Here is a 26,360-nt window from a genome sequence, read left to right as displayed (position 1 = left end):
TTCTGAAAGGAGACTCTTTACCCCTGACTGTCTGGAGAAGAGCAAGGAAGCCCTGCCAAGCCCTGCCTGCAGCCTCCTTTGCCTGCTGGGTGGAGGACACCTCTCTAGCCATGGGCTGGGCACTGGGAATGAAAATCCTGCTAGGGTAAGGGGACACGTTGTCACCAGAAAGGACCTCTTAATGCTATGGGAGAATGCAAGTCCACAGGTGGCGTTGAGCTGGGATGGCTGGACCAAAAGGCACAGCATCCATTACAGCTGGTGTGCCACAGGAAACACTGCCACCAGACACAAGAGCCTCAAACCCCCAAACTTCCCACCCAAAATGTCAAGCTCTGTCTTTCCATGTCAGTTCCCTGCATACAGACACTTTTTAGACAGGATGCTCAGAAACATTATCATATTGATTCCTGTGAACAAGGAGCTCATCAAATGCTTTATGTTCATTTTTGTCCTCTGAGACAACCACTGCACAGATTATATTCTAGATATTCGTGTGGATCTCTGTCAGGGCTTAATAAGCCTTGACAATGCTACTTACATTCTTAAAACAGTTTTCTGAGACATGTATAATGTGATTATCATACGATAGTGTAGTTATAGCTCTCTCTCCCCAAAGAACATCATCTTCATAGATGTGATTCAAAATGCACAAGTATTATCTGAAACCTACATAGGTTCCATAAATTCAAAGTACTTACTGTTAGGCATGGAGACAGCTGGAAAATTTTAGTTCTTACAGCTTCCTTCTTGCTGGGTTGGCTCGAGGTTTGCATGTGACTTAGCCACATACCACTTACATTCTAACACAACAGCAAGAATCATGCATGCAATTAGAAAACAGTGTGTTCTGGTGTATCAAACACGTTTTGGAGTGTCTGGGCATTTAGCAATACTAAAGCAAATGCAGACTGCATGCTTGGCAGAGACAGGATTTCAGTGACAAGGAGAGAGAACATCTGATCTCAGAGAGCGGTGCTCACGTCCTCAAGCTCCAGGCCTTGAAAGCTATCCATACCTCCGGTCATCGAGAAATCTTCACTGATGGCTGAAGAGACAAAAAGAGGTCTGGACTGTGGCAGCACCAGATTTCCTAACAACAGATATGACCTTTGAGTTTTGAGAGATTTCAAGCTCAGATGATCATAGAATCATAGAATCAACTGGGTTGGAAAAGACCTCAAAGATCATCAAGTCCAACCCTACCATGGTTACTAGACCATGACACTAAGTGTCACAATGATCCCTAAGAGAAATCAGCAAAACTTAAACCACATCATATTAAGCCAGTTTGGCCTTGAGATCCTGGGCTGACTCACAGCCTGGAGCACTTCATGTCAGAAGTGAGATGGAGGAAAAAAAAGTGAAAGAACTGAGGCTGATGCCCCATAAGTCACAATGAAACCTTCCAGGCAGTGCAGGACTCAGCCATATACTGAGCTATCCTTTAATGCCCTTTCCAAGTCTAAGTCACTTCATCTTCTAGTAGATTAAAATGAGACCCAAGAAAGACACAGTTCATTTTAAATGGGCAGTAATATAACTTCACTGCTGGATGCTCCAGGGTAAAGGGAGGAAGGGAAAGGCAGGGAATTTCTGCAGCTCATGCACAGGCTGTAGGGCCCTGAAGAGACAGGAATCACAGTTTCCCAAAGCAGCGTCAAGGGGGGTTTATCCTATGTAGTGTGGGAGAGTGTGCAGAGTTTAACATCTTATCCAGAGCCTAATGTTTACGTTTAAAACTCCATAGTACCCCAGCCAGCTAGTGCTTTCCTTGGTACACAGTCCTGCCTGGTGGGATTCCACACACGTTCTGCCTCAACCACAGCCCTGCTCATGCATACTGTTGTCACATTTAGCCAGGCACTCGCATTTCAGAGCCTGGTTGCTCAGTGATCTATAAAGTGGTGCTCATGCCGAGGAAACTGAGGTGCCAAGAAAATGACTGAACACTTTACAGGACAGTGGAAAGCAAACTGCAAAGAGCACTTGAGTAACACTTTCTTCCTCAGGGAACGATGGCATTGGGAAGGTGAGCTGTCTGGACCTGAGCTGAAGGCAGCCCCCAAATTATCCAGGAAGGCTGAGAAGCAGGCACACCTTCAGGAAGCTGCTCCCGCCGCAGTCAGCCCTCCTCGAGGGGAGGCAGGGGGTGACAGAGATGATCACTGGCTCTCCAAGGAATGCCTTGTATGTGCCGCCACCAGTTGCTGGGCAGCACTGACATCGTCTGGGACGGAATTAGAAAACCTTGAGCAGGAGGGCACAAGTGCTAAGTCAGCCGTAGGCTATATGTGGTGCACCAGTTGGTGCCTTCTCTCCTCTTCTTTAGATACTCATTCCTCTGCCTGCTCCTTCAGCAAGGTTTGACTTCAGCCCACACTGCCCTGAGACTGCTACGTGCCTCTGGCTGCATTCAGGCTACCAACGCCTTACGCAGCACTTGAAAGAGCCAAGAGGCAAATCGTCCCTCCAAAACACACCCATCTCCTCCCCTGAGCCAACAGAGCCCCTCGTTTGTGCATGTAATCCAACCTTTGTGCCATTATATAAAGCTGTCTCCAGTGTTCATCCATCACTGCCCTATTTCCCACCACCTGCAGATCCCATGGTGCCACTCCTGACTGTCTCCTGGTAACACCCCTGCACAGTCACCTGCAGGTCTCCCCCCACACTGTGCCCTGCTGCCAGACCACCTTCCTGAGGACAGGGCACCCCCCTCACACCAAGACCCCTAAAAACATGCTGACCTGGCTGTTTATTGGGCTTGTCTCTCTTCTACATAAACTTCTGCAGCACGTCGGGGTGTCCTGCAGCTGTGAGCATCTTGGATGGCAAATGGCTTTGCTTTCCTGTGTTGAAAATGCCTTGCATGTTGTGAGCACTGACAAAGCCAAGTCATTAGCAGATTAATTAGACACCCTGTTGCACACAGCATTACAGCTGAAGCTGGGGTTGTGAAAGTTTGCTGGCAGTGGATCCCTGGCTTGTTACTCTAGGCCTGTGGTGAAACATGCAAGAATAAAACCAAACAAGTAATTTGTCTCTCTTTTATGGCCAAAATCACGTTTAAGAGCACAAGAATCTCTGCAACGTCTTGGTGTGGAAATACACACCCAGTCTCTATCAGTTCAAGAACTGCTGAAACACAGTAAAATGGATTGTATATTCCTTCCAAGTCTGTTATGAACTATAGTAAGTTATATATTCCTGATAACTGCCTCAGTATTCCTTCCTGGATCTTGTTAGTTCCTGACCTCAAAGACCACTCCAGCAACAGGGTGCACAATCCAACTGGTGTTGGAAAAAACATCATTTCCATGCATTCACTTTTAATTTCACTGAACTTTGTGTTCAAAATGCTTCTTCATGAACATCCCTGTGTTCAGTTTGGAAAACAGGATCCCTTCCCACTTATGGGCTGAACAAAGTGGGTGGGTGTAGCAGGGGACAGCTCCAGGGCACCGCAATCTTCCTCAAAGCTCACTGCTTGCCAAACGGTACCTCTACACTTGCAACTTTTGCTGCTGACATTGCAGCCACCCACCCTTCAGAAGAGGAGCACAGCAAATACTTAACAGCAACAGGTGTCAGACAGGAGTTGATCACAGTAAAGAGAAAACACAGAAGCTGAAATGATAGCAGATACATGTGCATGGGACAGGAGAAAGGCTCCAGGAAGAGACTGGAATATGCTGACTGTGCTTAAGTGTTTGTAAAAAGTCTATACTCTCACACCTTGCCTGAAAGCAAACTCCCACCAGAGCCTTCTGAGTGACCAACACTTCTCCTGGTGCTTGATCTGGCATCCTGTCATGAACTCACCTACAATTCCACAAAACAAAGCAAGGAATCATGTTTGAAGCAAGCACTGAAACAGAGATGCACTAAACTTCCATATAAAGTAGCATATAAGTTAGCATGATCTTTCCCAAAAGATACATCCTCCTCTGTGGCCTTCTAAACTACCCCTCTGGCTGTCCAGGCTATCTCGAGCAGAGTGAAGCACCCAAAAGGAGACCACTGGCCTCAGTTCTTCTGAGCAAACTTACCCTGGTAGCAGCAGACTTCTCCTTCTGACCTGCTGCAATTGATAACACCTTACGGTGATTTTAGCCTGAAAAAAGGAATATATTCCAATTCAGAAGTATCTGAATGAATCATGTCAGTGATCTGGATGAAAAACACACTTCCTTTATGTTAGTTCCACTAAATCCAGCCCAAATACATAGAAGTTTTGCATTGGCCAGAACCACATCCTCATTGATTAAACCAGTAAAAAACAGACAAGCCCCAAGCAAGCTGCCCCCAGTGTCAGTGAGCAGCAGGGCTAATAGAGCATGGTGTCCAACCAACAGCTTTCTCACTACTGGATTTTCCAGGGCCTCAGGAAATCTGAAACTCTATTACTGTTCATTATGCATCCCCTCCACGTGAATTCTCCTGCAGGAGAGAAGCATCCGTGCACTGCCCAGGAGCAGTGCACACAGTGAGGCAGATGCCAGTGAATTCTCATCCCCAGCTGCTGCCACTTTCCATTAGAAGTGGATTTCAGCAAGTCCCAGCATGCACGAGGGAGAGCCTGGGATCTGCTCTAGGATTCCTCCTTGCATGAAGCGGCTGCTAAAAGTGGAAGCGAAATCTTCCTGCTGCAGCCCCTGGAACCAGCTCTGCAGTCCAGGGCAAGATGGTATGGCACCACCAGAGACCTGCCAATGGCAGCACCCAGACAAGATCATAAAATCATAGAATATCTTGTGTTGGAAGGGCTCCACAAGGACCATCAAAGTCCAACTCTTGGCCCTGCACAGAACAGCCCCAGAATCCATGTGCCTGAGACTAAATGCATCCGGAACTCTGTCAGGCTTGGGGCTGTGACCACTTCCCTGGGAGCTGTTTCAGTGCCCAAACACCCTCTGGGTTAAGAACCTTTTCCTAATAGCCAGTCTAAACCTCCCCTGCCACAGCTTCATGCCACAGGGACACATCATCTCTGCATTACCTGGAACAGCTTTGCTCCCTAGGGACAGACCCGATGCACTCTCAGAGATGCCTTGGGACACATCCAAGCTTCCCAGGCAGACAAACCCACAGTGTCCTGTTCCAGGACCAAAAAATTGACTGGTTCCAAATCCTTAAAAAAGCAACTGAATTAAGGACCCACTAACCTCCTCCTCCTCCACACCTGTTTATCTTCTCATCTGATCAATATACAATTATTTTAGGTCAGCACCTCACAAAACTTCCCTTTCTGGCAGAATGAAGCACACCCAGACACATCTGAATTCTTAGATGGGCCACATCATGCAGAGACAGCACCAAGTTCATCCTTCATTCCTGAAGGCCTGTCTTCCTCTTAAAAATATGTTTGATGGTGGCTTTCAAGCTTATTCCATTGCAAATCTCAAGTGACTGTAGAAATTATTAGATCATTACTGGTTCTTTCTTGTAGTCACTTAAAGTTCTCATAGGTGTAGTGATGTATAAAAATTGTTTTAGACTGTTTCTACCCAAGTTACACCTCCAGAATCCATTTCCAGTGGTGAGTTTTGCTGCAGTTTGGTTTGCGCAATGTAAAACCTCAGCATCACCAGACATGTCCCCATCAGGCCCCTCAGGGATGGCATCCCACAGGCTCCTGTTGACCTGCAGCAGTGCAAGGGAGTCCATGCTCTCATCCTCCCAGACAGACTAGCAGAGCAGGGATCCCTCCATAAAGCACCTTGGAAGCAGCCAGCAGAGCTCAGGCAGAGAAATAGGAAATAAAATTTCTCCTGGTCTTTATTCCCTACAGCAGAGACTGATTCAAGGCTTCAAATTACATCCATCATTACAGGTCTATTGAGTGAAAAGGGGATGATTCAACTTCCTCGAAGTGTCTTGCTCAAGGTCATGAGCTGTAGCAAAGAAGAGCTCTGAGCATAGGTGTACTTACATGAAAATACACCTTTAACCACTCTCCTCCCTTTTGCAGCATGCATTTTTTGGGTAAGTTTACCTTTTTTAAAATACACTACTCTAAAATGCAAGTGCTCAGATACCCTAACAGACTTTGGATGCCAATTTTCTGTCCAGGACTTCAGGCTCTATATTCCTCCATAGTACAGTCCATGAGACAGAAATATGGGCCCCCATCGAAACCCTTGCACTTACTAGCACAGAACTTCAGGAGTCTGGAGAGTAAATGAGAGAGGGATTGCTGGACAAGGGAAGAACAATCAGCACTCCTGGATTTTTCTGCAGAAAATCTCAGTCGTATGGACCAGGGGAAACTATCAGGTTTGAAAGAGTTAGAAGCTGTTTTGCTGTGCTTGAAAAAGGTCTACTGAAAAGAGAAAAGACATCTTCTGAAAGTTGTGTCTCCTGGAGAGCATGGGGGGCAGGGAGGTCCATCAGGAGACTGAGGGGTGGAAAGATAAACAAGAGACACAGGATGGGCAGCAAACGAGGTGAAAACAGAAGTGCCTCCTTCATCTGATGGCTACTTTCCAATGACAAATGCATTACAAAAGGAAGCCTTTTGTGTGGGAAGCCATAACATCCAGCTGATCTCCATTCTATTAGGGCGCAGCTTATCCCTACCAGAGGAAAAAGAAGATCAAAGAAAAAGATTAAAGGAAGCAATTTTCAATTTTAAACACAGTCTTAACATGCTGGAAAGGAATAGTAAGAACAGCTGAAAGACACTCAGGGTCACGTCAGGGAGAGATGCCTTGGCTGAAGGTACCGCAGTGTTTTCCATATTTGTCTGCTTTATTTTTAAACACTCAGAGCCTTTGCTTGATCAACACTTCCTTGTAAAAGAAGGAAGCAGAGGAGGAGTGAGGGGCTATGGGGAGAGAGGCAAATGAGGTTGGAAGATGATGATCTTCCCAGCCATGAAAGTCAAAATTCCTACTTGAAACCAAATCCTCCTGGAGTGCTACACATGCATGGGGGAAAAGGGGAGGGAAGGAAAGAAAGAAGATTTATTGCTTAAGAAGCACTGAAATTCTGATGAGAGAAAGGATTGTTCAATCCATGCCTGAATGTCAATGGCAGATCCAAAACTGGGCTTGTCATATTTCCCTCTCCTTTGCATGCCTGAAAAAAAAAAAAAGGACAGGGGAGGTGGTTGGGGTTTATAAAGAAAAAAAAAAGCCACCAAAGTCGCTTGATCTTATGAAGCCCTGAACTCTTATATTCCATTTATAGCTCGAGCTGGAATGACATCCCCCTTGATTATCAAGCTGTCCAATCCAGCTGCATGTGTCAGGACTGTATGAGGCACTAAGTGAAATATATATATGCTCTTACAGAGTTTAGCACCTCGGGTCCACCTCCAGGGCACAGGCTGTAGCTCATTCTGACCACTTCTCCTCACCCAGGAATCGCTTCTAAGGGAGTTTTTTGTTTTTGTTTTAAGTTTTGGGGTTTTTAGGGCACCTTTACTTTCCAGTTTAAGCAACACAAAATGGCACCAAAGAAGGACGTAAAGAAACCAGCAGCAGCCGCACCAGCACCTGCACCAGCACCAGCACCTGCACCAGCCAAACCCAAAGAACCTGCAATCGATCTCAAGAGCATCAAGGTATGACATGGTTCATCGAATGGATGAACATGTGCTGCTCGCGGACACAAAGCTCTCCCCAAGGGGAGGTAGCAGAGCTGAGAGCTGCACTGGAGCCTTGTGTGTGTTGGGTTCTGGCTTGGGGACTGCAGTGAAATGAATGAGTAACCTCAGCCCATGGATTTGTTGACCTACCTGAGTTTTTGGCTGTTTTAGTAGCAGTAGGGGTGTGAGGCATGGCGCATGTTTAACACAGCAATGAAGCCTGGTAATGTCAAATGTTGGAGTGTGGACCTCAGAACTTTTTACCACATCAGGATCAGTCTGATCTGCTTGGTAAAGCTAAATTAAAAAAAAAAAAAAAAACACAACAAAAAACTCTTCCAAAACCCCAAAGTAGGTGCATGAGGACAGGAAAGGGGTTACTGACACTTGAAATGCAGTGTTTCCCCATAGCACTGTACTAAAACCAAACTTGACTTCACAGTTTACCCTCAAATTCCTTTCCAAATTCTTGAATCACCTGATGACCCTTTGATCATGTGCTTTGAGATCAGTATGACTTTGAAAGAAGAAACAAAATAGATTGAAATGGAGGGATTGGGCAGTTTCACCTATTTTCTTTTCATTTGCACTCTGCAACAAACTTTGATAGAGACCATGAGCCCCAAAGCTGTGGACGGAAGCATTTCAAGCAATATCCTCTCACCTTTACATGCTCGTTCACAATTTGTAGCTTGTTGCAAATTGAAAGCAACAAAGAGGAAGAGTCTTTTGGAGATTTTCCTCTGACTGCACTGCCATTTGTTCTCACAATGCCTTCAGACTTTGCATGCCAGCCCACATCACTGACTGTTCCCCTGAACCTTTGAAGAAAGCTTCTCCATTTCGGGACATTCTTTACTTAGGAAAGAGGAGAGGGAGGTTAAATGGTTAAAGAGATGAAGAGACAGAAGAGTTTCTCTGGGTAGGACTATAAATAGTTATTCCCCACCTATCTGACAAGCTGATTGGTCTCAGGACAAATTTGCTAAATTCTACATAAGGAATCGTGCCTATTATGGAGAAAAGAAGGAGTACAAAGGCTCCTAAAAGGACCTTCTCATTTTCATCTCACAATGAATTCTCTTTCAGGTATCTTAATACAGATAGCCCCAAGATCATGACCTATTTAGTGAAATTTCCCCAAGTTTGCTTTAATTTTCCCAATCACTAGTCAGTATTCTTCTGAAATAGTTTGTAGCTTCTCACAAGATGGAAGCTGAATCCATTGGCAAAACAAAATGAGAGTGAGAGTGGAAAAAGAAGGACATTTTGAAATTCTTAGAGCGATCATGGTAAAGGCTACAAGGAAAACCCACTGTTTTTGAGAATGTTCTCTGAAATGAGATCAGGCCTCACACTGCACTTGTCTCCAGGATGAAGGGGAACACCAGCTAGATTTTCTGCTAAATAATTTAATATGATTTGATAGCTTTCTATGTCCAGCTTATCAGGAGAAAATAGAATTTTCGACTCCAGTGAACCAGGCTAATCTATCTTTACATAAATAGGCTGCATAGTATATTACTAGCTAAAAAATGGCAGTCTGAGTCATCTCTGCAGTTTACTCCTCTACCCAAACAGCTCTCTATAACAGCAGGAAACATGTACTGGTAGCAGAGAGAACTCTCCAGGTTTTGCCATACTCAGACTGGTAAAAGAAGATAGTTTCCCTAAATTCTTTCTTTTGAAAGATAGTATCAGACAAAACATTTTCTTCTGGAAGTGCAGGGGAGAGACCTGAGTTAGAAAGACAAAACTATTATTTTAACAGTAACAGCAGCACATCAGCATGACCATTCCCATGTGCCAACAAGTGAAGGTGTGAGCAGTGTGGTGGAGGTTACAGGATTACCTGTGGTGGCACAGCCCCCTGCCCTCATGCTTGGCACTAGCATGTATATTTCTACAAGGACCTGCTCTGCTCTTCATCATACCTTTACCAGGCAAGGAGCAGGGTGCCTCAGTGGTTCCCACAGCAGGAAGACTCCCCAGCCACACAGCTGTGGCCACAAGTGATGGAGAAGACCACACTGCCTCTGAGGGTGGCACATGTACCCCCTTTTCCCCGATCGCACCCTCTCACCTGGGGTCAAATGCCAAGGCAGACTGTGGTGCAGTGCTGGGCATTTTGAGAAGGCACCAAGAACAACCATGGTGCCTTTTAACCTGCCTGGACAACCTCCCAAGGTCCCAACCAGACACTTTGGGTTATGCCTTTTATCCTCTGAGGGCTTAGGCAGTGAAAGGAAACAATTTCTTTGAAGCATTTGCATGGCAGAGTCAGGAATCAAAAAGTTGTCTAAGTGTTAAACCAACCCCTTAATCCTGAATCCTTGCATTCAATCACCAAAGTCTCAGTATGGGAAGAGGTACAGCACCATTTCCAGCAAATCTTTGGAGCAAGGGAGTACATAAAACTAAGCTTTTGACTGGGGCTCAGTGAACAATCCTGGCCTGGGGCACTGATTTACCAGACATGGACACTGAAACTTAAGCACTTTGAACAAGGGCATCAGGTGGGCTCCTCTCCACTCCTCAGGGAATCAGCAGCCATGCCAGAGCTTCCTACTCATGAGAGGTGACTGGGAATGCTAGGCTGTGGTGCCATGAGGATTTGGGGAGCCACACAGCAATTAAACACACAGAAAGGCTATTTTAGCTTTTATAAAGAGACATCCAAGCCCCTCTAACTGTTACAGCTGGAGTGGGTAAGGGTACAGCTGCCTAACGTGGGCTGACCGTAGTCAAACAAGCCATGTTTGGCAGTGCACTTCATTTTAGGTTGGCATCAGAGATCATAATAGTCTCAAAAAGAAACAAGAAGGTGGTTTACAAACACGAGTAGTGATTCTTTTTGATGGTACCTCTCCACTCAGACAGTCTGCTTGGCCCATCTTCAGGGAATTTTTTGACCCCTTTGGGGTGCACACTTTGAAATTTTGGTTGGTTTTTTCCCCCTTCCTTAAGAGGTCTCAAGCTGGGTTCTTGCAAATGCAGGCACCCCAAAATTGTCTGTCACCATCAGAAGCTGTGACAGGACTTTCACCTTCTTCTGTTCTATGTACCCCACTTTAACACAAGTAGAGCAAATATTTGGTGATTTGCTAGTGCTAATAGCAGCTGGTATGAGATTCTCTATTTTTGAGCACCATCTATTGACTATAAAACTGTGTAACAGGAATATATAACTGCTAAAGGCTCAGATCTCTAAACTCAGCCCTTTCACAGCTAACCTTAGGTTGCAGTACAACAGCCACAGGAAGAGAGTCAAGGCAGGGAGGAAAAAATTGTTTTTAAATGGAATTATGAAGACCCCTTGCACTCTACTCTGGAAACAACAAGCCTTTCCAGACCAGATTTATATTTCCAGACCAAATTTATATTTCCAGTTTTCCTTATGACTAACATGACCCAGATTTGCATGTGCACAAAGGTGAAAGATTAAACAATAACTGAGAAGAGAACAGGGTGATGGATGCAGCTGAGAGACACCACTGAGAACCAACCATGATTGAAAGCAAAATGACCATATGGGTCATTTTCTTAGATCTCTAAGAATTATGCAGTTAAAACTGTGGCCCAGTGCATTCCCAGAAGAGCAGTTTATCTGTTTTGTCAATCTCCTCCCACATAAGCCTGAGTGAGAAGAAATGTTGAGTTGAACAATAGGACTCTGATGGATCTATGTTTGCAACAACTGGGATGAGACAATATGATGCAGATGGCAATGGCACAGGTTGCCCAGAGAGGCTGTAGCTGCCCCATTCTTGGCAGTGTTCAAGTCCAGGCTGGATGGGGCTTGGAGCAACCTGGTCTAGTGGAAGGTGTCTCTGCTATGGCAGGGGACTGGAACTAGATGATTTCTAAGGTCGCTTCCAACACAAACCATTTTGTGATTCTGTCTCATTTTTGCAACTGAGGCAGTGGGAAATGGACAAACTTCCTATTGCACAAATCAGTGTAACTCAGTCCTTATCACTAACAGAAAAAGCGTGTTGAAATCTATAGGCCCTTCCCATCACACACCAGTCCTTGGACCAAGCCCAGGCTCACAGCCATCAATTGTGATGTTTTGGGCTCCAGGTGCTGGAGATGCTTAGTGCAGTGCTTCATAGGCTTCTGCTGTGCCTAAACATGTGGTCTGAACATGTTGTAGTACCCTGATCTAGTGTCACATCAGGCCCTTTACTTCCAGAATACACCTGAGTATCCTCTCTGTTTGAGGGAGGATTCTTGCATGTATCCATGGTGTAAGTGAGGTTCATTGGTACACAAGGCTTCCCATGCTGCTATTTTCAAGCCTCAAATCCCAGGACACAAATGATGCCACACTCAACTGCAGATAAGCCACCTGCATGTTCAGGGGAAATAATAACTAACAGCTATCAACTAGTAAAGACCTGCTAAGGTCTTGTGTAACTGTGTGATGCATGATGAAACCTGTTGCATGGAAGCAAGTCTGTGAATGTTTATTTTTAAATACAGAGCTCTTAAGGCAGTAAAAAGTGTTTCTCCAAGTGTCCTTAATTCTTATTACATTCACTACTCAAGTAGGTCATCTCTGAACAGACATTGCATTGGATATAACCAGAGAGAGAGAAACTCACTAAAATGCACTGACAGAAAGCTCCTGGGCTGGAGGAGGAGCAGGACTGCAAATGTCAGCTGAAGCACTCGGAGAGTTGTTATGCTGCAGACAAACTCCACATGAAGCTGTGGAGTGAGAGCAGAAATGTTAACAGTAGTTTTGCTCATAGCTCCAAGGGCTTTCTTAGGAACAGGCAGGATTTTACTTGAAACTTTTGGCTCAGGCCTTCAAATTATGTCTGATCTAGCTCTACCTATGACTCCAGAAAGATTCCCTAGGGCTGTTGGACAAGGTCACCAATCTCAAGTGCCCCTAGAGGTGGGAATGGAACAAACACCGTTATGATTTAGCCTTAAGAGATGCAAAGGTGCCTATCTGATGCCATCCAGACCAGTCTCCTGCTACTGCTTTGACCACTGAGCCACAGCACCATTCAGGACCCAGCCCAGAGCAGCCCCTGCCCCTGTGAACCTCACCACGAATGGCAGGCACGTTGCTGACAATCGCTGGACAGGCAACACATGGCATGGCATAAGCATGTTCCAGGGTAGGCAACTTGGACAACAGACTCAACTACACACCAAGACATACCTTGGGGACACTGTTGAAAACAACCAACAGAAAAGCCACTGCTTAGTTTTCTTTACAAAATTTTCAGAAGAACTTTGCCTCCTTTTCTTCCTAAAGTGCTTCTAAGCAAGGAGCCCCTCAAAAGTATATCTTAATACATGTATCTTAGTACATATATCTTAGTTCATGTCCGCTAACGTGAAAAATTAGTTGGAAAATGATTTGGGTTTTTTTTAAACAAGATCCATTCTTAGTGATTCACAGCTTTGGCAGCATTTTAGAACAGATATCTATAGCCCGTGGAGGGTCTGGGCATGGCAAACTTTGGTAGAAACAGTGGGATTTAAAGCAAATTACACACAGTGTAACATTTTAAGAGCTCGCAGGGTAACTTTGAGGGTTACTGGCAGTTCTCCCATCACAACCACCCCACAATATTTCTAAAATACTGTTTTAAACCCTCTTAGAGCACAGAGAAATTGTAACAGATAGTAACAAGATATTTGAGTTAATCTTATGTAAGTCAAGAAGAAGGTGACTAATTTAGCCAATGACAAGTAAAGAAAGAAGCTGTCTGTAAGGAGATATGAAACAACCAACCTGGAAATTTGCCCTCACTTCACTGAGGCTTTATCACATCTTATACCCACTGCCAGAAAGCACTTTGAACTGGCTGGTTTACCACATAGCACTTAAATGTCAAGCAGCGATAGTTTAAATAACGTTAATACTCTAACACAGCCACTGGGAGGCAGGTGAAAACAACAAATCCCTCCTAGAGCAGCGCTCCAGGGCCTCACATCCTGCGTGCCCTCCCGATTACACACATTCACGCACAGCTAAAGGGAGTTAGAAACGGGATATGTTTACAAATGGCACAACTGACCACACTTCCCCCCATGAAACTGATGAAATCTGTTCCAAAGGGCATGGTGTTCCAAAGTGTACCTAGAGCACACCACACCCAGACTTTTCAGAATGGCACATTAATTACCTGGCAAGGCTCATCCAAAAGGTTTTGCACAGCTCTAAAGCTACTGCGAAGTTACAAGCTTTAAAAATAAACCAACTGAAAGTTACACAAAATGCTTAGAAAAAAATTCAAATTAATATGCAGTTAAGTCCATTACAATCAAAAGATGTTTTGGAAATATTCTTCCAAACCTCACAGTATCTCACACACAAATTTTCTCTCCTGTATGGTGGTTGTTTTTATTTCTTCTTCAAATTGCATTTCCAGGCAGCTCTGTTCTCAAAAAAGACCTCACTTTGTCAAGAGCTCTTCTGCTTCTAATATTTCTCTGAGACGTGAGGCTCAATCCATCAGGCTGTTGATTCTTACTTAAATGAGAAGCAGCCTCCTGAAGCCTGTGGTATCTATCACACAAGCTATGGAACAGGAACAAGAGAATGACAGCCTGCTTTTCATAGGGGTTTGGAAGCTGTGTGATGCTGCACTTGGTGATGTGCAGCTGTATTAATCAAGGAGCAGGCATTAACGGTGAGCAGATATCATATGAACTGTTGTAGGCACAATCCTAGCTTATCTTCATCCAATAATAATAAAAAACCCCACCTCTAGTCCTGCAAAGAAGGCTAAATATACAATGAGTGTCCTAGGGGACTCTCTAATTTTCTCCTCTCTGATTTTCCAAGACATATGATATGTTCTTAGTCTCTCCTACAGAGACAGCACCTTGAAATATCTGGTGACTCTCTAATAAACTGCTAAGATGATTCACTGCTCTGTAATTCATCCAAAAGGTAACAAGCAGATGAAGCAGCTGAAGGCTTTAACTCCCAGCAGCATCTTTTCCCAGGGCTGTCCAGACCTTGAAAGTGAGCACAAGGCAACTGTCACTCAGCACAGCTGTGCTCAGTCCCAGTGCCACCAGCCAAAAGAGGTGAGCACAGCACTACACTGCAAAGGTTGGGGCCCTAAGGCCCAGGAACCAGTGACTTGTGGGAAATCAGGAATTTTGTTAATCATTTGGAAATAAAGATTGTTGTGGATTGGGTCTCCACTTAGCTGGTGACAAAGAGCTGCATACAACACGACTCTATCCACCTCACCTTGTATAACTGAGACTTGTTCAAAAAGCCTCTATCTAGCAACAGAATTCCTAGAAGGTGGTTACAAACCAAGCAGAGACACTTCAGCCTTAATCTTACAAACAAAACTAAGTCAAAACACACCACCTTTCTCTTTGCACAGATAACCTTCTGGATAACAACCCTGCCCATAAATAAGGGCAAAGTGAAGTTAGAGACATCCATGTGTTTCCCCATGTGTTGCCGTTCCTTGAACCTTTCAATATTTTTGCTGGGGGGACATTCATTTTTTCTTAAACTGAATTCCCTAAAGCCCTGAAACTCACTGTGTCCTCTGACAATGAGGAGAACACTGCCAGGATCAGAACAAAACAGATCACTGCGGAACACTTCTTTCTACCTTTTGAAGTTTCTGAAAGCTCCTTACAGAATCAGAACTCTTACCTTTAGTTTCTTTGAAGGAGTATTTGAAATATCTTCTATCCAGGCTCTTTGTATGTGCTCTTACTTAAATCAGGTACACTTTAACCCCAAAACAGACCTATTGGTTTAGGGCAGGGTTATTCCTAACTCGAGTGAATGCAACATGCCTGTGCTAGAACATTCCTCCCCAGTAAAACTGTCTAGTGAGGTTTTATTCAAGGATCAATACTGAAGTGAAGGGTTGATGTGGTACACTAGTATTTCTTCATCTAAATTCTGAAGTCTCACATGGCCAAAAGATAATCAGCTTATATGTAGAACCTTCTCACTTTATACGTATTTTATAGCCCATTCAAGCCAGACAACTAACCCACGTACCAGTCTTCTATGCCCAAGACAAATGCATTCAAATTACTTTCTGTTTGGCATCTTTTTGGATGAGCTTTGTTGTAACCAAACATAAAACTTGTCTGTTCAAGAAAATTAATCCTTAAAAAAATCCAGACTTAAATTCTGTTTTCAGGGTAACATTTCCCAGTTGCCGGCACTGGAGAACAAGAGGCTGAGGGCAGAAGGAAAGTTCCACAAAAGGCAACACACTGCATTGACCCAGGCAACATTTCAGCTCTGCCAAAGTCTTTAGAAAGCTCCTCTATTAATGCATTGGGGCTGATGGCCAAGATCTGTATTAGCTTTCTCCCTGCCCAAGTCCCAGCCCCAGCCTGTGTTAATTAGCAGCTCTGCACTGTGCTAAACCCATGTTAGCCTATTTAGGCAAGAGCATTAACCCTCTTTCTATGTAGCCTGATCATGAACACATCCCCATGCCCACAGGGCAATAGATTGCAAATAGCAAAACAACCAACCCCAAAGTGAAGGATTGGCAGTGGGGCATTTTTCATACTCAGTGTATTTTCCAGATATTTCTAAAAGAATTCAAATAATCTGTTTGAACAGTGTTTTCCAGCTAAAATGGCAAGCTTAGATAGTTCTTTGCAGTTGTGTCTTTAGATTTTTTAGAATAGGAAATAGGAGGTTAATGTCTCAAATACAACCAAGTATTTTGATTGTTCAGTTTAAAAACAACAGTCAAGTTAAGACTGCTTGGATTGGATTCTTTCTTTCAGAGCCCTCAATAGAGGGCTCAAAAGAGACATTCACAAAGGTTTATGCTTCTCTTCAGGGTAACTAGGCAAGCTACAGGAGAAAGTTCTCCTCACTAATCACATCTTGTCATTAGAAAAACAGGAGCAGCAACGGCTCAACAGAGGCAATCAATAGAAATTAAAGAGGGGATCTGAGTCCACAGCAGGGAGTCTGTTGCAGGCATACAACCATTCCCACCCTGGCTCTGTGACACTTTTGACCCAGCTGAGGCAACAGGGAAAGTAAGAAGTTTGGAGCAAAGTTTGTTAATCCTTTTACAATGTCTCACAGCATCTATATGGGGATTTCACTTGGGGGATTGGGAGATGCTACATGGTGGGACTAGATCTTTGCTACTGAATAAACTGCAACCTCTACCTCCCGTGTCCTACCTAGGAACGCCCCACTTGTAGGCCCACCATGATTACCCTGCGACCCAAAAATCAATTACCCCTTTTCCCCACCACGAACAGCCATCTTTCCAGTTTACAAAGCTTTTTGGGGGCCTGAGCTTCTATCACCACTTCTTCCTTGCATCACAAACACCTCAGCACCACTTTCTCTCCCCATACCAGCAAGCTCTAAACCTGGCACACTAGTGCCCTGCCTAACCCCAGCCCTAGAGGATGAGTGTCCTAGAGATCCTGAGCTACCATGAACACAGATTTCCCACTGCCCTGCAGGGCACATCTACACATCAGCCACTCAGTACGGTTGGTTCCAAAATGCACAGATAATTTTTTCACCTTCAAAAATGTTCAAAATACAGAAAACATGATCAGTGCAGAGAAAGAGCTTCAGAGTTGGACAACCACCTCTGTCAACAGGTGAATTTTCTGCTCAGTGCCAACAACTGGATCATACTGAGCAGACAAGTAACAGCTCTACTCCTCTAATGTTGGGCACTGTATTGTCCACACCAGGGGCTGAGCAAAGCCCAGCAAAGGTATGAGGGCCACCCAGCTGCATCACACACACAACCTGCAAGCCACGTGTCAAACCAGCCAGCTGGGCAAACACGAGGCATCCCTCACCCTCAGTGCTCCTTTCCCACTGACACTACAGCTTATTGGGGAAATAGAATCCTTCCCTATAAGGAAGTCTTGGTAGGTCTGGACAAGGAATATCTCCTCTTAATGGTACAGACCCGGAAAGTGCTGACATGAATCAAACTTACTGCATGTCACTCCCTGCCCCTCTCCAGCCTCCTATAAATAGCCATCATAAGATGTCGATCAAGACATGGAGCCTCCTGTCACTTTGCCCTAAGAAAGCTAAAGAACTCGCCAAGGGGAGGGACCTCTTCCTTCTGACACCTAATCCAGGCAATGCCGTCAGCACCACTGGATAAATAAGGGGAAGAAAGGCCAGGAAAGCAGGACCACTCTCAAGACCTCTCCGCTAATCCCTCCTGCCTGTCTGCCGCTCTGCTTTTCCAACTCAACCATGGTGGGTGCACTGGAAAGCTAATGGTTAGCAGTGAGCCAGAGTGAAATGGGCTTCTTGCTCAAGTTAGTTCTTGGGAGGGGGGAAGGACAGTCCAGTTTAGGTCTGCTTGGTTTTCCTCCTTAAACCTAAAGGACCATGGAAGGTTTTCCAGTGAGTCTCAAGCTCCGCATCAGGCAGTGGTAGACGTGCAGCTCCGGCAGCTTCCAACAGAAGTGTTACAGTTTGCTAAACTTTTCTTTTTGATCAGATGCAACCAGCTGGAGTAGCAAAATAGTAAAATATTATATAAGAAAATACCATAGTTTACTAGTTTATGAAAAAATGTACTGTCAAAAACTAATTTGATACACGAACTCTAAGGGATTGGTATAATTTCTATGTTAATTATAAAAACCTGCTTGTTAAGCAATATTATCTCAAATGATGTAACTAGAAGAGGTCTGTACTAAAGCAGTAAATGGCCTGATGGTTTTAATTACTTCTGTGCTACTTAAGGGACTTTAGATTTTTGTTACTTCTTGCCACAACTCTGGCTTTCCCTGGGATGCGGATTTTAATGGAATCTTTAAGAACAGACCTGCTGATGCATTTTTCCAAGGGAAGTCGCTAGTTTAGGTTGCTGTGGCCTAATTACATCAGGCAAGACAGAAGTGAGAGTGCTCAGGTACTTTGTGCTGTTTGCTTTCTCTCAGTGCATTTTCAGCAGTACTAGTTCTCTTTTTTCTCTCTCTGTTTCCTCCCACCTGCAGTCCTTCTCTGCTGATGAAATTAATGGTAAGTGAAATCAAAGTTAAACTTTAACTGGGGGCAGGAGGGGGAACATAATGGCTACCAAATGATAAATATTCACTAGCCTTAACAGCTCTTTTGCTATCTGCATTACTTCTGCACATCTGACAGACCACATTTTTGCTGTTTTGGAAGATGACTCATGGATTGAGCTGGATGCTTTAGAAAACAAACAGGTTGTCCCCCAGCCCCCCCTTCCTAAGCTATTTTTTGTGATTGATTTCCTTCCAACAGATCGAGTTCTCCAAGGAGCAGCAGGATGGTAAGTTACAAGAGAGCAGATGTGTTTTACACATACATGGGTTCAAAGAGGAGCTACAGGCTCAGAAATTAACCTTTATGAAACCATGAGCTAGGACTTCAGCTGGTATAAATCACCACACTCTTTACTTGAGAGCACCAGTGCTGACTTAGGCTGAACCAAACTGTGACTGTAGATTTTCCTGTAGTTTATCTGGGCGCTTTCTTGCTGCCCAAGCTGAGAAGTTTATCCCATGGTATGAAGAGGAAACACACTGGCTCTGACTGCTGAACACTTTTCAGTTGTTCTCCTGTTCTGGCTGTTCACAAGGATGCTGAAAACAAGTCTTGCATTTGAAAGTCACAGGGGAAACAGGCAGGTGAAGGACATCAAGAGGAGGGAGTGGGTTTAACTCAGCTGCAGTGACTTTGCAATCTTACATGAACAGAAGATGCAAGAGGCCTACATGTCACTTTTGCCAGGAGGTGTTGTGGAAGGGGAGGAGCAAAGGCTGCTTTACTGTAAATACATTCATGAAGCATGGAAATAGTCAACAAATAAGTGACTTGTGTAAACTGCTGCTTGTAAACACAATAGTTTGGATATGCTGCAATTCTTGAGCATCTTGCTGTATTCTCTGATTCATAAGCAACAAAGCAACTTCAGATTCTTTTTTCAGTCTGCTAGAAATCAAAAACTCTGACATGAACAAAAGTCCCCATCGAAGCTCTGGAAATCTAAGTTGGAGTGTTTTAATTAAGAGATGCATTTGGGCTACATTAAATAACATTTAAAAATGTCAAAAATCCAATAGCACATATAGTAGACTGAACAAGTATTTAGAAAGGAAGATACAAGGCTTTTCTAGAAATTCAGAGGTAGTGGAACAGCTAGAAACAGGCCTTGAGAGAGCCCTAAACTTCCTGCAAATGAGCCTGCTCTGTGTCTAACCATCAAAGCTATAAAGAGATGTACAGTGCAGTGAGTAAGACTGGAAATATTTCTCCTCCTGCAGTCCAAACATTTCTGGTCACAAAACAAAACCAAAAAAGTTATTTGGACTCTTCCTCACTTTTACAGAAGGATTGGGAAGGCTCATAGAAAAATGCTGTCAATTCAAAGCTCCTGGCATGTATAACAAAGTGAAAATACTTCTTTCAGCTTCCCTACATATTTCAGATCATCCAGCTGCTGTAAATGGTGCAATGACTGAGCCAAGCAGCAGAGCAATTAGCAGCTACGTGAGAGAGGGTGAATTTCCCAGGAACAGAAATGGCCCAACCTCAGTAACTATTTCCATCCACACCAACTGATGCACCAGCAGCTGGGTAGTACCACTCTCAGAGTTGGACTTTAAATGTGCTTATTCCAGCAGAGGTATAAACTAGGACTAGCTATTAAAAAAGAAAAATTAAAAATAAAACCTCCACAGCAAAGATATATTGCAGTAAGATGCATGCCTGAGAGACAGAAATAAATCAGGCCTTTTCTGCAAGCTGGGGAGCTGTGTCCAAAACATAGTGAATATAAAACTTTGTGGGATGTACAGAATGGAGCAACCCTCCTGATGCTTTGCTAATAGCACACTGGCATTGTTTTATACCTTGCTCTGGCTACATGTCATTAATGCAGCAGATGAAGGATCAGATCATATGGTATAAATCACTACAGCCCTATCGATCTCAGCTGCTAGAGCAGGAACTGATACCGAGGTGGTATATTGTAAGGGGAAGCTCTGTACAAGTCCAGAAGCCCTTGATTTCAAACCCTGCAATAAAAGCTGTAAGGAGAGAGGGTTAGCAGCAAAGGGTTATAGGTCTCCCGCATCAGACAGTAAGAGGATTAGTTTCAGATGTATTAGATTACAGCCCAGAAGGCTGACACTGTGTGTCAGCACTTTAACTGGGTGCCAGCAACTCCTCCACTAAGGCAATACATGAAAGACTAAAGGAAAACCATAAATACCTTTGCATCACATGTCCTCAGCACGAGATGAATGAAGGCATGATCTGAAATGAGGTTTATTACTCCCAAATCTGCCCCAAGACACTAAGAACACTGCACAGGCTGTGAGACACAAAGCCTGTCTAGCTGCTGGATGTGCATCATGGCCAAGGGGAAAACATTTTACTTGGTTTGCTTGGAGCTAACCACAGCATTATCAGACAATGCAGTGCAGAAGAGATCAACCACACAGCCCAAGATGCTCATGACATTTGAGGTTTGAAGATGGCTTTTTAGCTAGACAGTGAAGCTTTGCCCCCTCCTTTTTCTGTAAAGCCACAATTCTTTATTAATTGTAACAAATACTCTAAAAAAGTAAAAATATATAGCAAGATGACTGACATGGAACTTTGCAACAGAAGATGAAGGCCTGCAATGTGATGAAGGCAACAGCCTGTGCTGATTTTTGCAGGAGAAATGCCTGTATCCCAAAGCCTTGGCCAGCAGCAAGGGGAAATAAGTGAACATTGGTCACTTCCAGCACTGAAAGAAGCAAAGCCTCAAAGTGCATGAGAATAAGGCACCACATGAGTGCTACCACTGGAAAAGCTGGATATATCCATCTGTAAGAAGTGAGGACAGACCACAAAAAGCAGAGACGAGAGGGAACAAACGTGGGTAGAAATCTCACTGCAAGGCAACTTTAAGAGAAAACAAAAGTAGGAGCATTTGAAATCCATCTTCAAGTTCCCTCTTAGCACTGTATAGCTGAGATGCTGGGAGTGCTGGCAGAACTCACTGAAGCAGGCAGATGAACATGCAGAGTCCTCTGGTGAGATAAGGTGGTGTGGATAACAACATTCTTACCTTCAGCTGCTACATCATGTAAAGAAACTTGTTCTTGAATGACAATGTTGGTAGAGAGCTAATCTTTCCCTGCCCTTGAAACATCTACAGGGTCAATCACAAAGCTGTTGATGGCCATGAAAGCTATGAAAGGTAGATATAAAAGTTTAAAAATAGTGAAACTGAAATGTCAGAGGGGAGGAGTTTTTCTTGGGATTGTGGGCCAAAGATTTCCCTGGCTGACTCCCCCAGAGTCGGTGGAACAGTGCCAGGAGACAGCAGGCTCACATCTTTGTCAATAGGGAGCTGCCTGGCTCAATTTAACTGTTGGTCTTCCCTTACAGACTTCAAGGAGGCTTTCCTCCTCTTTGACAGGACTGGTGATGCCAAGATCACCCTGAGCCAGGTTGGTGATATCATCCGGGCGCTGGGGCAGAACCCTACAAATGCTGAGGTCAACAAGATCCTGGGCAACCCCAGCAAAGAGGGTAAGTGCCCTACAGACTCTCACAGGCCCTTCTTGAGGCTGGGGAACTGCAATTAGGCAACAGCAAGAGCGACAGCAGAAAGGAGTTTTGCTCTGATGGGGAGCGAGGGAGACTCTGCAACAATACATCAAATTTCTCCAGTTTCTTTGGAAGAAGATGATGCTGATAGGGAATACAGGAGGAAAACCTTCTCTTTAGGACATGGAGGGTTCTCTGTAGGGATGATTTTGTTGTCAACTTGGTGTAGGTGTAGCACATACTTGTTGCTCACAGTCTGTTGTGCCCCAAACCTGGCTGTAAGTGGGAGATGTAAGCCCATTTCTAACAGCTGATACTCAGCTCTGCAGGTCCTTCCAGTGCAGGATCTTCTGCATAAGCCTTCACATGCCCTGGAACTGGAAACCCACCTGTATATTTATGCTGACTGGAGTGGTCTCCTCAAAGCTACAAACCTGGGCACATTGGCCAATTATTATAGCAGCCATTTTCCATTTCCTTTTTTCGCCTCTTAGAGGGAAAAAGAAGTGATGAATGCTGTAGTCATCTCCTTCTAACAAGGGCCTAGAAGAAGGTGATCCCTGATTTCAGTCATACAGAACCATATTAAGGGGGGCTTAATTACATTCAAACCCTCAGGCCTGGTACAGGCAGCTCTGAGGAACAATTCAGAAAGCATTAGCACCAGCAGGAAGCACTGAGGACTAACACAGAGGTGAAACCACACCAGGACATTCAGTGACTCCAGCAACAACTGACAGTGGTTTTGATATAGAAACTATTTTATTACACAGCTGTAACAACTGTATATTGAAAAATCTCTGTCATGTTATAACCCTGGAGGCATTCAAAGCCAGGTCAGATGAGGCTTTTAGCATCCTGGTCTAGTGGGCGATGTCTCTGCCCATGGCAGGGGGTTGTGACTAGATGACCTGTCAGGTCCATTCCAACCCCTAAAATACTGTGATTCTATGTTTCCATCTATTATTGCTGCCCAGATGAAGGCTGCTTTTTGAAAAGGCCCAGGAAAAGAAAATCATTTTATTTTGTAGCCTTAGTCAAGAAAAAAACCCAACCCAAAACCAACCACATTTGGGGAAGTCCTCGCTGAGGAGTACAATTTCTGGCTCATGAAAGCAAAGGGGTTAGATGCACTAAGCATGTGAGTCCTTAAACCTCCACACTGAACATGGCAATAGTAAATTTGGACATCACTGCCTCTGGACTTTCCTATTTTTAATTGGCTTATTCTTAGGCTCTGCCACTACATCAAAGAGACCCTGAAGAGGTCTGTGACATGTCAGCAATCTCGAGGACTGTCTAAGCTGCAATATCTCACTCTGGTTACCTTTCCCACTGTTGGGGCTCAAGATTTCTGTTTGACTGTATTCTGTTGTTTCCCCACTCCCCAAATCCTTTCAAAGTTCAACTCATACAGCAAGTTTCATTTCTGAAAGTATAACACAGCATGCACTCAAGCATATAAAGTTATGTGAGAAGAGGGCTGGAGCAAGGATGTGAAAAATCAGACGGATGTGAAAACTAACTCCTAAGATAAGAGAGAATCCAGATTCTTCAAAAACTGTCAAATCTTGAGCCAAAGACTAAAAGCTAGAAAGAGGTGTGCAAATGGGGTGGTGGAGGCTCTCCCACTTTTCAGGGCAGATAACCCCAAACAACACACATACTAGTGCCTAGCATACAGCAACTGGTGCTTCCTTTCCAGAGATGAATGCCAAGAAGATTACTTTTGAAGAGTTCCTGCCCATGTTGCAAGCAGCTGCTAACAACAAGGAACAGGGCACCTTTGAAGACTTCGTTGAAGGTCTGCGTGTCTTTGACAAGGAAGGCAACGGCACAGTCATGGGTGCTGAGCTCCGTCATGTGCTGGCAACTCTAGGTAAGGGATTAGCAACTCTGCAAGTGAAAACTGCTGCTGTTTGAAGGCATGAGAGAGGGAGGAAATATATTCCAACCAGTTTGGAGAGGTCAGAGGCTACAAAGCCAGACAAGACTCTTGGTTCCCTAACTAGGAATTCACAAAGAAAGCAAACAAAACTTTGTGTTTTCTACTAAAGACCAAAGGAAAAGTCTTAGTTCATGACTTGTAAATTTAGACTAGATATTAGGGAGTGCCTGTTATTTGACAAATAGAGAGAAAAGTCTGCACACCTCAGTGACATCACACACATGGACAAAGGCAGAGGATTCGCTGCATGATTTCTTTACTCTGTAGGAATAACTAGAATCCCTGTGTCTATATGCATGTGCAGAGCTTCTAAAGAAAGCTAAAATGAATAAAGCTCATGTCATATATAGGTCTTTTTGTTACTAACTCGGAAAACATGAAATGCCTTTGGAAAAGCTGTAGGGTTCAGCCTCAGTTGTGTGTCTGTGAAGAATTAACCAAGCTCTCCCCACTCTCAGGCGAGAAGATGACAGAAGAGGAAGTAGACGAACTCATGAAAGGTCAGGAAGACTCGAATGGCTGCATCAACTATGAAGGTAGGTGCAAGAGTTCAGCGTCCTCCTATCCTACATTTCTCCTCTCTCTCAGTTTCATTGCAGTTAGCTTTTAGCTTCTCAGGCAAATCAGTCAGACAAAGCTCCAGCTAGGTTAGGTCCAAAGGAAAAGGAAACTGACCATGGTAACTCTGCAGTCACACCATGCAAAAGACTCGGTTTGGCCATAGCAGAGGAGGCTGTTTTGGCCAACACCAGATCTCTAGCCTCTGGCTTCCAGTAGGGCAGTTGCAGCAATTGCAATCAATCCTATAGCTAAGGCTTAGACCTACTGCTCTGTTGGTCATAAAATTAGTCTTACCACACTTAAGCAAGAAGAGAACTTGATTGTACAACATTAAACATTTAGAAATCTCTATCACTGTTGACTCAAATCTGATAAGTAACATGTTTTTTTCATGCCATCAGCTCATGAACAGTTCTTATTTTTAAGGGTGTTTCCCAAGGTAACATTTGCTGCTCTTTCTAACTAGCACATCTGTATTTTTCCACAGCATTTGTAAAGCACATCCTGTCTGTCTAAGTGGACTTCTCCAGATGGTATGTTCTTCTCTTTGCACACTTAATCTTGTCTGTTTGCAATACTTAAAGCCTGCTATGTGCCCATGGCTGACACAGGTTATGAAACCAAGGTGACACTGTCTGCCCAATAGACAAAATGAGACTGTTGTCCAAGAACAGAGCACAGACTCCTGGCTCTTGTTCTAAGTCCTATGAACTCACTGGAAACGGTGTTCAGTGGATTTTTCAAACATAGACAGACTGAAAAGAAATGCTCAGTTGAATCTTGAGCATGGAAATGCTCAGTCATAAATATCACCCTAAATGTCTGTTGCCGTGCAAAATCAGAGTTAAAGCTAAGCAAACTGACAGCCTGAGACATTTATCCTACAAGCACAATTGAAATTTTGTTTTTAAAAAGAGGCAGTCAAAGCAACACCTAGTAATTTGTAGGTTTCTGTTAAGACAGTGTCCTGAATACTAGTGTGAACTACTGAGGACAGCTCTTCAAACAAAATAATCACCTGAAATAAGAGTATCGTGACAGGTTTGGTCAATAGTCAAAAGAAAGCTTCAAAAGCACCCAACTATTTAGCAGTTCTCCTGCAAGTAGGGGAAAAAACCAAACCAACGAAAACAACCTTTATATGCTGCTATTTTGTCCAAAGTAAAAAAACTTAGCAGCTGTTTTTAAAATACAAAGACAAACCATTGCAGGTGTGTGGACTTACCTGAACCATCAGCTATTCTATCCCAGGAAATACACATTCCCAACTGGCATAGGAAATTAACATCTTGAAGTAGAAATCAAGGGCTCAGTTTGTCATTTTGCAGGTGGTTCTTCAGCCAGCATTGACTGCAAATCCAACTCTCCCATTCCTTCCTAGAACAAGTCAAATTCAGAAAGACCAGATGGCACACGAGATCTGCCTGAAATTCTTGCTCAGTCTGTCACCATCGACATGGAAACTGCATAGGACTGGATTATGTGCCTCCAACCCTACCACTTTTTACCAGCACATCCATGGGTATCATCTCTGGGTCACCACACTTTCATGTAAAAAACCTGAGATTTCACCAAAGCAAATGAGATGGAATAAACTGCCACCATCCAGGTTCAATCCATCCCAACCATCTCTTTCCATGTTATTTGCATTGAAACAATGTAATTTCTTGGAAAAATAAAACATCAGTAAATCCCTGTGGTCA

General features: G+C 44.0%; 1 protein-coding gene across 2 annotated transcripts; it reads left to right on the top strand.

The window, feature by feature from the left end:
• The first annotated feature begins 203 nt into the window (after window positions 1-203).
• On the top strand, window positions 204-26,360 carry MYL1 (myosin, light chain 1, alkali; skeletal, fast). 2 transcript variants are annotated; one of them, XM_009077416.1, is made up of 8 exons: window positions 204-213; window positions 7,299-7,570; window positions 18,846-18,873; window positions 21,987-22,130; window positions 23,854-24,027; window positions 24,555-24,632; window positions 25,145-25,190; window positions 26,039-26,360. In XM_009077416.1, the coding sequence occupies exons 2-7, from the start codon at window positions 7,454-7,456 to the stop codon at window positions 25,171-25,173; spliced, it is 570 nt and encodes a 189-aa protein (XP_009075664.1). In that variant the 5' UTR covers window positions 204-213; window positions 7,299-7,453; the 3' UTR covers window positions 25,174-25,190; window positions 26,039-26,360. The 2 variants fall into 2 exon arrangements, with proteins under 2 accessions (XP_009075664.1, XP_009075665.1); XM_009077417.1 differs by lacking the exons at window positions 204-213; window positions 7,299-7,570; window positions 18,846-18,873; window positions 26,039-26,360 and adding exons at window positions 17,773-17,822; window positions 18,572-18,596 and having other exon boundaries at window positions 25,145-25,189.

Source organism: Acanthisitta chloris, unplaced genomic scaffold (genome assembly GCF_000695815.1).
Source record: "Acanthisitta chloris isolate BGI_N310 unplaced genomic scaffold, ASM69581v1 scaffold9716, whole genome shotgun sequence".
In the NCBI taxonomy this organism is placed as follows: Eukaryota; Metazoa; Chordata; class Aves; order Passeriformes; family Acanthisittidae; genus Acanthisitta; species Acanthisitta chloris.
The sequence above is the reverse complement of the archived record's forward strand: the minus strand, read 5'-3'. Positions and strand labels throughout refer to the sequence as shown.